A 15,176-nucleotide genomic window follows, 5' to 3' on the forward strand; every position below is an offset into this window, starting at 1 on the left:
GGCACGGTAAGGACCCATTACATAATAACAGAGAAAAAAGGAGATTAAGATGGAGGTGCAGATTAGAAAGAAATAGAGTTAGGAATGGTTGCGGGAGTAAGGAGAGATTTAAGGAACTTACTAGGAAATTGAATTTAGCAAAAAAATCAGCTAAGTACAACCTGATGGCAAACATAATTGGCTGCCATATGAATTTTAGTGAATAATGGAAGGATATATATAATACTTTAAGATAGAGACAGGTTCAGGAAGAACATTCCAGTGATCATTAATGAACAAGGCAAGTGTATATGTGATGACTTACAGAAGGCAGAAGGATTTTGTCAGCAATATCCAAAAGAAGTTGGATATAAGGATAATGTTCAGGAAGAGGAGGCAACTAATATGGGCAAATTACTTAACTTTGCCCAGGATAATAAGGACATTTACCCAAAAAAAAAAATGAAAGTCGAGAGCTAGAAAAGCAGCTGGGATTGATAACATTTCTGGGGTTATACTAAAGGCAATGGGTTGGGATAATTTCCATATCTGACTTATTTGATTAATTTTCATGAAGAAGTCATACCAAATGAATGGAAAATTGTGGAAGTGGCCGCAATGTACAAGGGAAAGAGCGGGCAATAACAGACCAGTCAGTTTCGCATGTGTTGTTTGTAAGCTTTGGGAAAGCTTTCTTTCTGGTTTGATGGAAGGCATTTCAGATTTAGGAAAGGCCATTTCAGTCAGGCTCAACTTGTAGGATTCCAGCAAGGTACAGGGTGTGTCCATGCTGATGTTACCAACTTTCAGAGATGATGCAGGACAGCAAATGGATCAATTTGAGATAAGGAACCATATTCCAGGAACATTTGAGTCACAAGTAAAGCAAAATTCTACTCATTTAAGTCCATTTACCTTCACAAGTTTCACAAGCTGCTCCATCTACAATAAATGTTTGAAATGGCACCCCCCTGCATCAATGCAGGCATGGCATCGTTGCACAAAGTTCTGTCATACCCGTTCGAATATCCCCGGTGTCGTTTGAACAGCATCGCAGGCAGCGAGAATTCTTGCCAAGAGATCCTCTTCAATCTTGACAGGTGTCTCATACAGAAGACTTTTCACATGGCCCCACAAGAAGAAATCAAGTGAATGAGTGGGCCACGAAACAGGATATCCTCTTCCTATCCACTTTGCAGCGAATGTTTGATCCAATTGTTCACAAACTCTCAATCTAAAGTGAGGTGTAGTTCCATCATGTTGGAACCACATCTGTTGATGAAGGGCAAGTGGGATGTGTTCCAGAAATGTGGATAGTATCTCCGAGCACCACTATGTACACTGCTGCATTTAGGGAGGGAGGAAGAAGGAACGGGTCTACTACATAATCATTGACTATGCCTACCCACACGTTAACTGAAAGTTTGAGCTGATGGCTCTTCACAACTGTAGTGTGGGGATTCACATTGGCCCAAACGTGGCTATTGTGACTATTTAGCATTCTGTCTCTGGTGAAACAGGCTTCATCCGTGAAAAGCATATATACAGGAAAGTGAGGGTCGACTGCAAGGTGCTGCAAGATCCATTGACTGAATACGACTCAAGGTGCAAAGTCAGCAGGACTCAAAGCCTGCTCTTTCTGTGGATGTTAGGGGTGTAGCTGCATTTCACGTAATATTCACCACACAGTCATATGCGAAATATGCATTTGACGTGCAACTGCTCAAATTCTGATTGCAGGCACTTCATCCATGCGAGCAAGCAATGCATCTTCTAAGTCGAGAGTCCATGTTAATCATCATCCTCCTTGGTCATTGTATTGTGGTACCAATTGCTCTGTTTCACTTAATTGTTGGAACAGTCGTGGAAACATGGTGTGAGCCGGATGTCTCCTATGTGGATATTTGGTCCTGTACAACCGTGCGGCTTCTCTGCTGCTTCAGTTTGATTGCCCATACACGAACACCATATCTGCAAGTTCTGTAACCGGGTACAACTCCATTTGGATAGGGCTGATCAATGTACCACTTCAACCCGAAAACAAAGACTGAAGCCTACAGTACAGCATGCTAAGCATGGGGACAGGCTGACACTTCCTATGTATCACTTTTTCCAATCCTCCTTGCTGTCTCTCTTTCTAGAATTAAAAACACGTCGGAGGTGGTGCAGCTTGTGTTGACTGCCACACAAGGGTTGTGGGATCATCCCTCCCCCAAAATACGAAAGGTCCAGGACTATGCTATTCGGGACAGTTCTTATTCCAGTGATCTGGTTATATTCTGGTGGTATTGTAATTGCTGTTTTTTATGTGTTTAGTGTTTATTGTTGTTGTTATATTGATAATACATGCCAGCCTTGTGCTTCTGTATTTCATCACATACGGTAGCTTGTAAGAGATTACGTGTTTTATTTCAGACTTTCTACAGCAGGCTTACCCAGATAGATAATCTGTTGCCTATGGCTAGCTATAAGTACGTGGTCAAGGGTAACAGTGCTGTATAATCTGTTGCCCAGTTTCAAGGCATCGATCAACAGCGTGTTTGCTCAAGCAAAAGTATTATTAAACCAAGTGTTAGAATCAGTGTATGAAGAGGTGCATTATTAAAGTGTTTTATGCTACCATGTGTTGATGGTGAGAGTCAGAAATTTGTGTTTTCAGGAATGCAACACAAATAAATTGCATTGTATTGTAATCATGATCATCGGCTCACTACAAATGGCAGTTCGGTCCTCACTGTTGTTACCAAGGGAGATGTTCAATAAATTTCCAATTTCTTTGAAATCATTTAAGAAAAGGCTAGGAAAACAACAGATAGGGAATCTGCCAGCTGGTCGACTGCCCTAAATGCAGATCAGTATTGATTGATTGAACTAACAGATAGTAATTTTATTATTGTTTTTTTATGTTCCACTAACTACTTTTGACAGAAAAACATTTAAGCTCTTTAGGCTTTTTCAATCGTGATATTACCAGACTTGCAGTGGTGTCTCAATGGCACACTAGCTGCCAGCATCTTGGAAAGGTGTTGCAATCCAACTGATGAGCCCACTGCTACACTGGGGTGTAAACGCTGGTAATATCACGACTGAAAACTCTTAAAGAGCTCAAATGTTTTTACCATTTGCAATCGATGAAATTAAATGATGGTTTCCTTCTAGGAACCTTCTTTTTGATCCTTTTGACAGTTTTCAGAGACACCGAGGTGCCAGAATTTTGTCCTGCAGGAGATCTTATATGTGTCAGTAAATCTACCAACACTAGGCTGACATACTTGACCACCTTCAAATATCACTGGAATGAGCGAGGATTGAACCTGCCAAGTTGGGGGTCAGAAGGCCAGCACTTCAGCCGTCTGAGAAACTCAGCCCAGCTGCTGTTGTTTCCTAGTGCTTTCTTTACAGGATAATTTTATGTGCATAGGGAGAGTCTTTACAGTCCATCAGTTAATGGAAAAATACTACGAACACAACCGAGATTTGTGGTAAGCTTTCTGGATATCAAGGAACCATTTGATGCTGTGAACAGAGAGAAGGTGTGCGAAACACTGAAGAAAATTGGAATACAGGATGACATGATACACAGGATCAAGAATTTGTATGAAGATACCCAAAGTAAAGTCAAAACACCTGTAGGAATGACTGAAACCTTTGATATAAAATCTGGGTTAAGACAGGGTGGTGTTCTGTCTCCTCTTCTTTTCATCACTGTGATGAACGAGATTCATAAAAAAGTTCACCAAACCATTGGAGGTAAGAAAATGAAAGTTATCTTGTTCATGGACGATATATGCTTGTGGGGAGACTGGCCTTCAAGGACAAAGAAACTCCTGGACAAGCTGTTAAAGAATATGGACTCATCTTCAGCCAAGAGAAAAGTGAGGTTATGGTCATGAAGAGATACGGACAACCAATGGGACACATTGAAATGGAGGGGAAACAGCTACAGATGAACAATCAATTCAAATATCTTGGAAGTGTTATCTCTGATAATGGTTCTATAGACAAGGAAATTTCCCACAGAATTCAGGCAGGTAGCAACTTTTACAAAATAGTTAAAGACATAATATTGAACAAGAAAATACCAACAAAATGTAAGAGAGTCATATATGAAACCTATTGCGTACCAATTCTGACCTATGGTTGCGAAACATGGACCATGAGAAATAAAGATGTTAGTAGAATCCAGACAGCAGAAATGAGATTTGTCCGTAGCATGATCGGTAAAACACGGAGGGACAGAGTTCGTAATGAGGAAATCCACAAGCAGGCTCAAGTTGTAAGACTGCAGGACAGAATAACAGTGCAGCGACTGAGATGGTATGGACATATGCGACGCATGGGAGATAACAGATTACTGAAAAAAAAATGTATGATCTAAATCTTGAAGACAAAAGACCAAGGCTCAGGTACAAGGACATAGTGAAGATTGACATTCAACAGTGAGGACATACGTTGGAAAGCATCGAAGAAGGAGAGAAGTTAAGAGACCGCAACTGGTGGAGAAGCCTCATTCGCCGACCCATTGCTTAAGATGGAATGACGTGGGATATTTATTTAGGGAAAGTCTTCCTGCAATTGTTAATGTTTCGTGTGTGTAATGTATATTTGTGTGTATTGATAAAGTGCTCATGTACTAATGCAAGTCAGAACATAGTTAATTTAGGATCAATGGAGAAATTATTGGAGAAACTAGGTGTAGTTCCTACCTTGTCAATCATTTTCAGAGGGTTTCGTAAGGCCCATAAAGGAAGTACACACCCTGGAGAGGAGATGAACTTATCATATAGTCTCTATTTAAATTCGAGAGATCAATTTGGTGAACTATGGTGTTCAAATTACAGACATTTTAGTTAATCATATTATTATATTTTACTACTTATTTCATTAGTATGAAAAAGAGAATTATAATGGAAACATTTATTGTTGACTTGAGTTTCACATTTTGCAGGTAGTAAATTCCTCTGCTGCATTTCTATGGCCTTTTCCTAATGGTCAGTGCAATTTACAAGGAGTTCGCAATATTCCATATGGGCTTCAACAATTTACTTTACGTTGCACCGACACAGATAGGTCTTATGGTGATGATGGGATTGGAGAGGGCTTGGAGTGGGAGGAAAGTGACTGTGGCCTTAATTAAGGTACAGCCCCAGCATTTGCCTGGTGTGAAAATGAGAAAACATACAAAACTATGGAAAAACATCTTTAGGGCTGCTGACAGTAGGGTTTTGAACCCACTCTCTCCCGAATGCAAGCTGGCAACTACATGACCCAAACCATACAACCACTCAATTAGTCACATGGGCTTAAAGAAGACAAGTCCACCTATGATGTTGTCTATAAAGTTGCAAGAAGCTATCAATAAAAATGAAAGACCTCCATGATTATTATTAGATTTATCAAAAGCATTTGACTGCGAATAGTGATTTTTTTTTTTGTTTGTGTCCAACCGTTGCTCTATTTTTCTGTGGGACCAGACATGATGTAAGAAAGATCTTCATAGCAAGTTTCTATGACCAGATGCCCTTCCTGATGTCAACCTCATCCGAGGAGTTAATGAGATTAAATGAATGATGTGCTATATAATAGTAGGAAGGAAGTGGGTGAAACCCGGTGCTGGCACACAGACTACTCCCGTTGAATAACACCAAGGACATTGCTCAAGTTTTAGTATCTTCCTCCAATGGATGAATCACCATCAGCAGCATCATATGTCCTAAAATAGAGAGTTGTTATTAACCCTAGAACAACACCCTGTCGTCGCTGATGACCCGCATAAAATACATATTTCAGTCAAATACCAATATTTAAATATTCATGTTGAAATTTTATGTTATTACTCTTTTTACTGGTCTAGAGTACTAAAGAATTACAGTACCTTTTTCTTGTTAAATATTTGTTCAGTAATTACAATACTACTAAAATGGGTTACATATTTTCCCTTCTACACACTATAACTATTTGCTGAATAAATGATTTCAAATTTACTTTCTTGTATGCATGAAGAACATCACAAAATAGTACACTGTTGTTTATTGACTTCTGGTACCAACTACAATTTCTTATATCTTGACTGGAAAGGATTAGTAGATGACAGGAGGCCATTATTATTCCAATGAGCTAGTTCTTCATCATTTGTGGACACTACTTCAAAGTCATCCTCAACATCATTGTCTTCACCTGTTACATCTTCACCTACAATTCAATGTCTCAAATAATGTACAGTATCATTTTACTTAAAACAGTTGTTCAATCAATTAAATATGACATTTAAGCAGAGTTGGGAAATAATTGAGTAAGTCATTGAATTACATGTAACAATTACCATACTTTTTTAGTAATCTTTACTCGTAATCGTTACTTTTCACAAAATGTAATTTTTACTTGTAATTTACTTCTGAAAATTGTAATTGTTACATTCTAGTAAGTGATATATGCTGAATTGAGGGCTTTGCTACTTTCGAGCCCCAGCACTCGCAAGGCATCATGCCAAGGATATAATTCCAAGATAGAACACACATGCATTCATTTACTCACAGGTTGTTGTAGTTAATGGTTGAGATTTAGATATACTAATCTGTACTACTGTACATGGTTGAGATGATGGTGGTGGTAATTTTTTTGTTTTAAGAGGGAGTACTGTATTGCGCAACCAACCTCTATTAACACTAATCAGAAGGTCTGACACTTCAAAAAGTGAAGGAATCTGCAAAAGAAAGGGAAGGCTACAAGGGCGTGAAAATGAAAGATACCCTAGGTCTTGAAAACTTAACACCGCTGAGGTTGGGACAGACCAATAGTTGAACAAGGGAGGTCAGATAGGAAAAATGAAATGGAGGATGCTGACACAAGTGGAAGCAATGCCAGACTCACCTAGCAGAACTGTGATCATCAACCCACGCTCCCAAGGTGAGAGTCCTTAGCCCACCTTATAGTTACCTCTTATGATAGGGAGGGAATTTTTTTAAAAAAATACTATTTGTTCGGGGCGTTGACCTATGAAGATCTTTTGCCCCTATATGCACCATATGTGAGGAACCTGCGTGTATTATGTAAATGACGGAAGGTAAAGTGTTGAATGTGAGGAAAGGAATGTTAAGGATGACACAAACACCCAGTCCCCAGGCCAGGGATATTAATCATTTACAATTAAAAACCCCTGACCCGGCTGGGAACCGAACCCAGGGCTGCTGGGTGACAGGTGAACGCGTTGCCCCCTACACTGCGGGGCTGGACTAGGGAGGGGATACAGTCATCCCCACCCACCCATAGGCGTTATGTGGTCGAGAATGGAGCCAGAATAAAGATGAGACAGTGAAGGGGTTAAGGTATTTCCTTTCCCCTATTTTGAATGAGTTATCCTGAAAATAATGATAGCATGAAAGCAACATGCAAATTTTGTTTGGACCAAGCTCGATAACTAGTCGCTTAAGTGCAGCTAGTATCCAGTATTTGGGAGATAGTGGGGTCGAACCCCACTGTCGGCAGCCCTGGAGATGGTTTCCCGTTCTTTCCTATTTTCTCATGAGGCAAAAGCTGGGGACTGTTCCTTAATTAAGCCGTGGCGGCTGCTTCCTTTCCACTCCTAGCCCTTTCCTATCCCATCGTCGCCACAAGACTTATCTATGTCAGTGCGATGTAGAGCAACTTGTAAAACTTTTGCTTGGGAGCCAATCATAGTTTACCTAATGATAGCCACTTAATGTTTCTATGTAAAAAAAACAAAAACAAAAAAAAAAAAAAACCCACAAAATAGAAGACCAGTAATATATTTTTCCTTGCAAACTTTGGTATCATTCCATCCCCATGTGGAAAAATGCCAGTGATTCCCTAAAGACTTGTATTTGGTGAAGTATGGTAATTGCAACTGTAATAGTCATTTTACTGATTACTTTTTGAAAAGTAATTGGTAATTGTAACTGAGTAATTTTTTTCTCAGGTAACTGTAATTGAGCCCAATTACTTTTATTTTGTACTTTTCCTATCACTGCATTTACGTGATCAATCAATCAATCAATCAATCAATACTGATCTGCATTTAGGGCAGTCGCCCAGGTGTCAGATTCCCTATCTGTTGTTTTCCTAGCCTTTTCTTAAATGATTGCAAAGAAATTGGATAGTTATTGAATATCTCCCTTGGTAAGTTATTCCAATCCCTAACTCGCCTTCCTTTAAACGAATATTTGCCCCAATTTGTCCTCTTGAATTCCAGCTTTATCTTCAGATTGTGATCTTTCCTACTTTTAAAGACACGACTCGAACTTATTTATCTACTGATGTCATTCCACACCATCTCTCCACTGACAGCTCAGAACATACCACTTAGTCAAGTAGCTAGTCTCCTTTCTCCCTGTCGAAAATATTGTTGCACAAACCACACTGCGGTGTCATATGTAAAATAACACAAACGCACAAATAACACAGTATGTAACGAAAAGTTGTTCGTCTATTGTTGGAACTCCAACTATCACCCAAACTCTGAAGGTAGGGTGAATAACAGCAAGCTAATCCCGTCTGGTGCGTTTGCAGAGATGATCTTAGGATGACAGGGTCATGGACGACCCCACAGTGTGGTTGTAGGGTACACGATATCAGTTTGCGTTCATCCCCAATCCCCATTGTTCAAAAGAGCAAGGACTATGGAGCAAACCGTATGTCCCGCCAAATGAATAAACAAAATGAATCAAATGTAGGTTGAATTGAGACACATTATATTGCACGAGACCTTTCATGTCTTAACATTATAAGTTTTGGTTTGCAAATAATTAGTGATGTAATAGCAGGGTGCTCAGAAGAAGTTAAAGAATAATTTATCATTGAGAAAAAATGAAAAACGATATTTTACCAATGTAATTCCAATATGGCTCTCGTATCGACACGTTTGTAATGAAGGAATTTGTTTTATAAATATATGTACGTTTATCAAGTTTATATTTCGCTAATTAAAATAACAGCAGTGAACAAGAATGCCAAAGAAAAAGACAGGCCAACGAAAAAAGGCGGAAAAACAGAGACTTCGCCAGAAGGAAATACGAACAGCCAGGGAAAATGTTGAATTGGCTCAGCATCCATGCAATTCCGCAATGGTAAGATTTAGATATATGTCCATAATTAATACTCAGCCATTGGGACAATATCATACGAAAGATATCGAACAATTTTAATAAAAGTAAACCATGTTGGAACTTCCATGAACTGATCTGGAATTAGGTTATGATTGAGTGGCCCACCTAAATTCAATTTTGTTTATTATTTCAGTGAAATTAATACTATTATTTTAACAATTTTATTGATATTTACTTTTTATTTATTTTTCAGGAATGTGAGAAGTGCAGAAGGTATGTTTTTAACTCGTAAAATTACTGTAGTTAAGCAAGATATTTTCTCTTGTAAAAAAGGTTTACTTTGTTTTCTGAGAAGTTGAATCCTGTGTTCTAGGAGTGTATTTTAGTGTATCTAGAATGTTATTTTAATTTAAAAGCTTAGGAATTCAGGTGTATTTAAATATTTAAATTACTGCTTTCTCTGTTATCAGAAAACAGAAAAATCGAGCCTTCTGTTACTTTTGCCAGAGTGTTCAGCGTCTTCCACAGTGTGCTCAGTGTGCCAAAATAAAGTGCATGCTGAAGACCGGAGACTGTGTTGTTCGACATGCGGGAGTTTTCACTACTGGACTTGGGATGGTGGTATGATTAAGCTCATCAATTTCTTATTATGTGACATTTTTTAAACTTTCTTAGGATGTTTTTCAGGAAAACAGCACTAAGAAAATCGCATGGAAAATTCTTTATTGTAGTGCAAGCAAAGTTTCATTTTAATATAGGAAATAGAGGAGCAGTTTACCAGCAAAGGTGCATGTTTAGGAAGGAGAAAATCGTTCAAAAATGATATGAAATGATGCCTTAAGTAGCTGAGAGGAGAGATCCTTCCTTTATGCTTACCATGGACCCACTAACCCACTTCTAAAAGAAAATTAAAATGGTGACTAGGCCTATGTCAATCTGTGAAATGTGACCATTTTTTATGTCCCTATTGGCCAGAGAGCAGTTTGCTATTGTCTCCGATAGAGCTCACATCAGCCACATTCAACTAAAATAATGAAACTGGAAAGTTTGAAAGTGACTTGTCACGGCGTGTGTCGGATTCAATTGCAAAATCTGTGATGCTAATATTTTCGGTAGGCCTACATGATGAGTGAAATTTACCAATTTTTTAGTTAGTCACAGGTTAGTTTATCGAACGTTTGTGGAGTTTGAGGCAGAGACCTGGAAGTTCGAGTTTGAGTAAGTAGGTAAATTCATTTTCACATGCCAGAAATGCCTGCAAGTTCAAGCACTCAGGCAAGAAGGGTACTTTTTAGGAAATAACCTTTACCCCATAAATGTTATATGTTTTATAGTCTACTGGGAAACAGGCTCCATTTGAATTTCTACTTGCAGCGAGCACATTGAATCCTCCACCATAGTGGGTAGGTCATTGTTCATTAATTGAAGTTTTGTCCACTACTGATCATAGAATGTGCTGATGTCATGTTCTTGTCATTAGCCAGTGGTTTAACTTATCCATATCAATGGTCTTGTCACTAGCCAATACTGTCGCAAGAGATACTAGTAGGCCTGTGGGCTTCTTCACAACTCTAACCTACTTTGCTTTCCCCCAGACCAGTGGTTTTGTCTGGACTTCTAGGAAGGAGAAAAACATGAAAAAATGATGTGAAATAAAGTACTTAAAGTAACTGAGAGAGGAGAGATCCTTCCTTTCTGATTGCCAGAGACCCACCAACCTGCCCTTAGAATTATTTGTACTTATATAGAAAAATTAAAACAGACACTGCGTCAGTCTCAGAAATGTGACAAATTCCTGTGTTCCTAGTGGCTGGAGAGCAGTTTCTATTGCTTCTGTATAGCTCGCATCATATATAGCCCATTGCTGTTATATTCATTGAAAGTAATCAAACATTGGCGTTTGAAAGTTATGTATCATGGCATGTACCAGATGTAGGCTTAATTGAAGTATATGCAAAGTTACTATATTTACTCTCTCATGTTCTTGTCACTAGCCAGTACTGTCATAGGGCAAACTAGAGGCCTGTGGGCCACTTTGAAACTCTAAATGGGGGCCAATGCCCCCAGTCCAACTTTGCTTATCCCCCCCACCACCAGACCTACCCAATTCAGAGCAGTGGTCTTGTCACTAGCTAGACCTAACCAATACAGGTATTGGCCTCGTCACTAGCCAGACCTAAGTTCCTAAGTAGGCAGCTTAGCATGCTGTGGCGTCATGTGAGCTGCGCCTTGTCGGATTCTTAACATATATTTTGCGCCCCTGCTAGAAAAGTTATACCGAAATAGAAAAGTATGTCATATTGCTTCTCATTGGAATTTGGAAAATATGTGTGAATTGTCAAAGGCAGTTTACTTTTGGCAATAATTAGATAACAAGCTATGTTACTGATGAATTTTTGATTGCTTATAATTGGCCTAGCCTAATTTGTCACTCGCAGTATGTTTTGATAGATCAGTGCAATGCAATTGAAATTTGTTTTACGTCATACTGACACAGATAGGTCATATGGTGACGATGAGATGGAAAAGGCCAAGGTGTGTGAAAGAAGTGGCCGCAGCCTTGATTAAGGTACAGCCCCAGCATTTAACTGGTGAGAAAATGGGAAACCACGAAAAACCATCTTCAGGGCTGCCGACAGTGGGGTTCGAACCCACTATCTCCCAGATGAAATAGATCTGCAATAATACAATTTTACCAAATGTGACTTGATGTAATCTTATAATAAGCTTAATAATATTCATCTCACTACCTATTTTTACAGCTTTTGGAGATGCCAAGGTGCTGGACTTTTGTCCTGTTGAGGTTCTACTACTTGCCAATTAATCTGCCATATTTGAGCATTTCCTGTATCACCTGGTGGGCCAGAATCAAACCTGCCACTTTGGGCAGTGTTCTACTATATATACCACTCAGGCAAACATGATGCAATCTGCCACTGACTTTGCTTCCAGTAAAACAAGGAGTATTACACAGTTCAGTCTCCTGACGAATTTGAGTTGATATTACTCTGACAGGTGGTGGTGATTATTGTTTTAAGAGGAAGTACAACTAGGCAACCATCCTCTTATATAACACTATCAGAGAGAAAAAATGGAAGGGATCTGACACTTTGAAAAATGAAGGTATCGGCCAAAGAAAGACAAGGGCCACGAAGGGTGTGAAAATGAAGGACTCCCTAGCCCTCGGAAACTTAATAGCGTCGGGATCGGAAAAGAACAAGAGTTGACCAAGGAAGGTCGGATAGGATAGATGAAAGTGAGGAGCCTGGCGCAAGTAAGTGGAAGCAATGCTAGGACTCAGCTAAGGGCCCTGTGGTCGCCAACCCATGCTTCAAAATTCAGAGTCCCTGGGGCCCCTTTTAGTCACCTCTTACCACAGGCACAGGATGCTGCGGGTGTTATTCTACCGCCCGCACCCACAGGGGGGACTACTCGTGCACATTGGCTATGAATAAATCAAAATCAGCCTGTTAATGGTATCTGAAAAGTAGATTGCATGGATACATGCAGAAATCTGACGTATTTGTCAATAAGAAACTTACATTTGGTTCTGTGGTTGATCACATTTAAAAGGCAGTTGGTGTTGTTCATGTGGTCGTACGCTGCCATAAACAGTAGCTCTCGGGAGTTTTCTGCTGGCTGGAAACACTTCTGTGCAGCATCACTGAAGCGGCGATAGTACCAACTGATGGGTATTGCTGGAGAAAGATGGCTGCTGGACGAACAATGATGCTGGGATCTTCAGCTTCATGAATGGTATCTCTGGTGGTCAGGCTGTATGTGAATAGTCAAAGGTTGCAACTTTGGGAGAGAGTTCCTCAGTACATTGTAGCAGGTACTCGTTCTCATGTCTGCGTGCTACTGGATAGCTGTCCACAGGTTTGTCTAATGCCATGCCGGTCAGCTGCGGGACTATCTCATAAAGTATATGAAATTAATTTCATTTTGATCCGTATTGACGATTGATCACTATCAGTAATATTATTAATAATAATAATTATTAAAGTATGAAGGCTTTCACGGCCGGTGTCAATATAATATATGCCGTGGTCCACTCCTCTCATTTCGTCCACACGTTTCGACTACTGCTGCGGTAGTCATTTTCTGTGGCATCGTGTAGATACACTCTCCTGTATGCCGCTGGTGACTGCGTAAGTTGTTTGGGAAGCAGCTGTATTTATATGCGAGTGTGCGGCCTCCAATTGGTTTGCGCCATGCAATCTGACTTTGATTGAATATCTGAAAGCACGACCTCCGATTGCGTCGCGCCGAGCAGTCTGACATTTGGTTGGGTCTCTGAGCACACGACCTCTGATTGGTTCGCGCCGTGCATTAGGTCATCAGGTTGTGTATGAGGGCATGAATTCTGATTTGGTCGCGCCAAGCAGTCTGTTGTCAGATTGGGTCTCGGAGTGCACGACCTCCGATTGGGTCGCGCCGAGCAATGGATCCTCTGGTTGGTTGACTGTGATGTCCCTGATCTTATTTAGCTTTGGCCGTAAGTTATATATAAGGAGGTGTACCAGGCGTTGCTGAGCTTCAGTCCTTCCTACTTTCTATTAAAGTTATCCGGATGTTTGTGTATTTTGATTGCTTCCGTGTAGAGACGGGCATGGAAGTAGGATGTTGTGGCCAGTATGTCAGTATCCTCGTAACGGATCTCGTGCTTTCCGTCAAGCAGTGCATGCTCCGCAACTACTGACTTGTCATATTGCCCCAAGCGACAGTTCCTTTTGTGCTCCGTCAAGCGAGTATTGACACTTCTGCCAGTCGTGCTAATATAAACAGCTCCACAGCTGCATGGTATCCTGTAGACCCCAGTAGATGTTAGAGGGTAACGTGGATCTTTGGCAGAACATAACATGTATTGTATTTGTCGGGTCAGCTGAAAAATGGTCTTAACATCATGACGTTCAAGGAGCCTTCCAATACGATCCATGACATCCCGAATATACGACAAAAAAGCAATACGTTTCTTCCTGGGTTGTTCTCATTTACTGTTAGTTGGCTGTTTTCTGGGGTGGAGTGCTCTCCTGACGTCTTATATCGTGTAGCCATTGGTTTGTAATGCCTATTGCTCACGGTAAAATGTTTCGTAAAATTTGTTGTACAAATAATTTTATAAAAATTTGGTGAAAACAAGTTATGTTGCTCACGGTAAAATGATTTTATAAAATCCGTGGAAACATCAGGATGGCCATCTATGAACTTAACTTTGAACTAAGATGTGTATGTGCTGCTATCTATCAATAAACTTTTAAACCAAGAATCAGCTGTTCAACTTACAATGTGTTTGAGAGTATGGCTCCAACAAACAAAGCAAAACTTGCTGCTTTAGTTGCAGTTATATGTTGTACAGTGGTAAAAAGGAAGAACAGAAATGCCAGGAAATGCTGGACTCGGGATTGGATCAAAAGAAGAGAAGAAGGTAGAGGATTGCTGTCCTTGGTCGAAAATTAGTTGAGGTTAGAAGACCAGTATTCATATAGGAGTTCGGCGATTGTGTTTTTTGCCTCTCTTCTTGCATTTCTGCTGTGGTAAAGTGGCATTTTAACTTCGTACAAACAAGGATATTTCTGGTATTTGTCAGTAAAACACTAACAGCTTCCTTAGTCCACCCGGATTCTGCAATTTTAGAAAGAAGTGTTTGTTTACAATAGAGCTTCGCAACCTTCTCACAACGTAGCGCCAGCATCATCGTGATGTCAGCTTCGCTGATTGGTTCGTTTCGTAAAATTAATTTTACGGAATAGATATTTTATGAAAAGTTTTATCAAAGGTTTTATAAAACTTGAATTTGACCATGAGCAACAGAAATTTTAAAAAATTAAATTATTGTACAATAAATTTGACAGAAAATTTTACCGTGAGCAACAGGCATAAGGCTAGATCAAGATGTCGTAGTTCCTTCTCGATGTACTCTGGTTCACAGACACGAAGGGTGCGATCCACCAAGGTCTTCATCATGGCGCCCTTCTGGCCAGGATGGTGATTGGAATTTTTGTTTAAGTATCGGTCTGTGTGTGTTGGTTTTCAATATACTTGATGTCCTAGGGATCCATTGTTCTTCCTCTTCAACAGCACGTCCAGGAAAGCTAATTCCCCAACCTTTTCCTTCTCCACAGTGAATTGTAT

The 15,176-nt window shown here is 39.9% G+C and overlaps 1 protein-coding gene across 1 annotated transcript in view; it reads left to right on the forward strand.

The window, feature by feature from the left end:
* Positions 1–8,812: 8,812 nt before the first annotated feature.
* The window catches only part of Noa36 (zinc finger protein 330 homolog Noa36), a 30,940-nt gene continuing 24,576 nt past the window's right edge, over positions 8,813–15,176 (forward strand). Inside the window, exons 1-3 of the mRNA XM_067143332.2 lie at positions 8,813–9,062; positions 9,295–9,314; positions 9,512–9,662. Coding sequence (XP_066999433.2) covers positions 8,943–9,062; positions 9,295–9,314; positions 9,512–9,662 — 291 coding nt within the window. The 5' untranslated portion in view covers positions 8,813–8,942. The remainder of the gene's footprint in view (positions 9,063–9,294; positions 9,315–9,511; positions 9,663–15,176) is intronic.

The sequence above is a fragment of the Anabrus simplex genome, chromosome 3, assembly GCF_040414725.1.
Source record: "Anabrus simplex isolate iqAnaSimp1 chromosome 3, ASM4041472v1, whole genome shotgun sequence".
Taxonomy (NCBI): domain Eukaryota; kingdom Metazoa; phylum Arthropoda; class Insecta; order Orthoptera; family Tettigoniidae; genus Anabrus; species Anabrus simplex.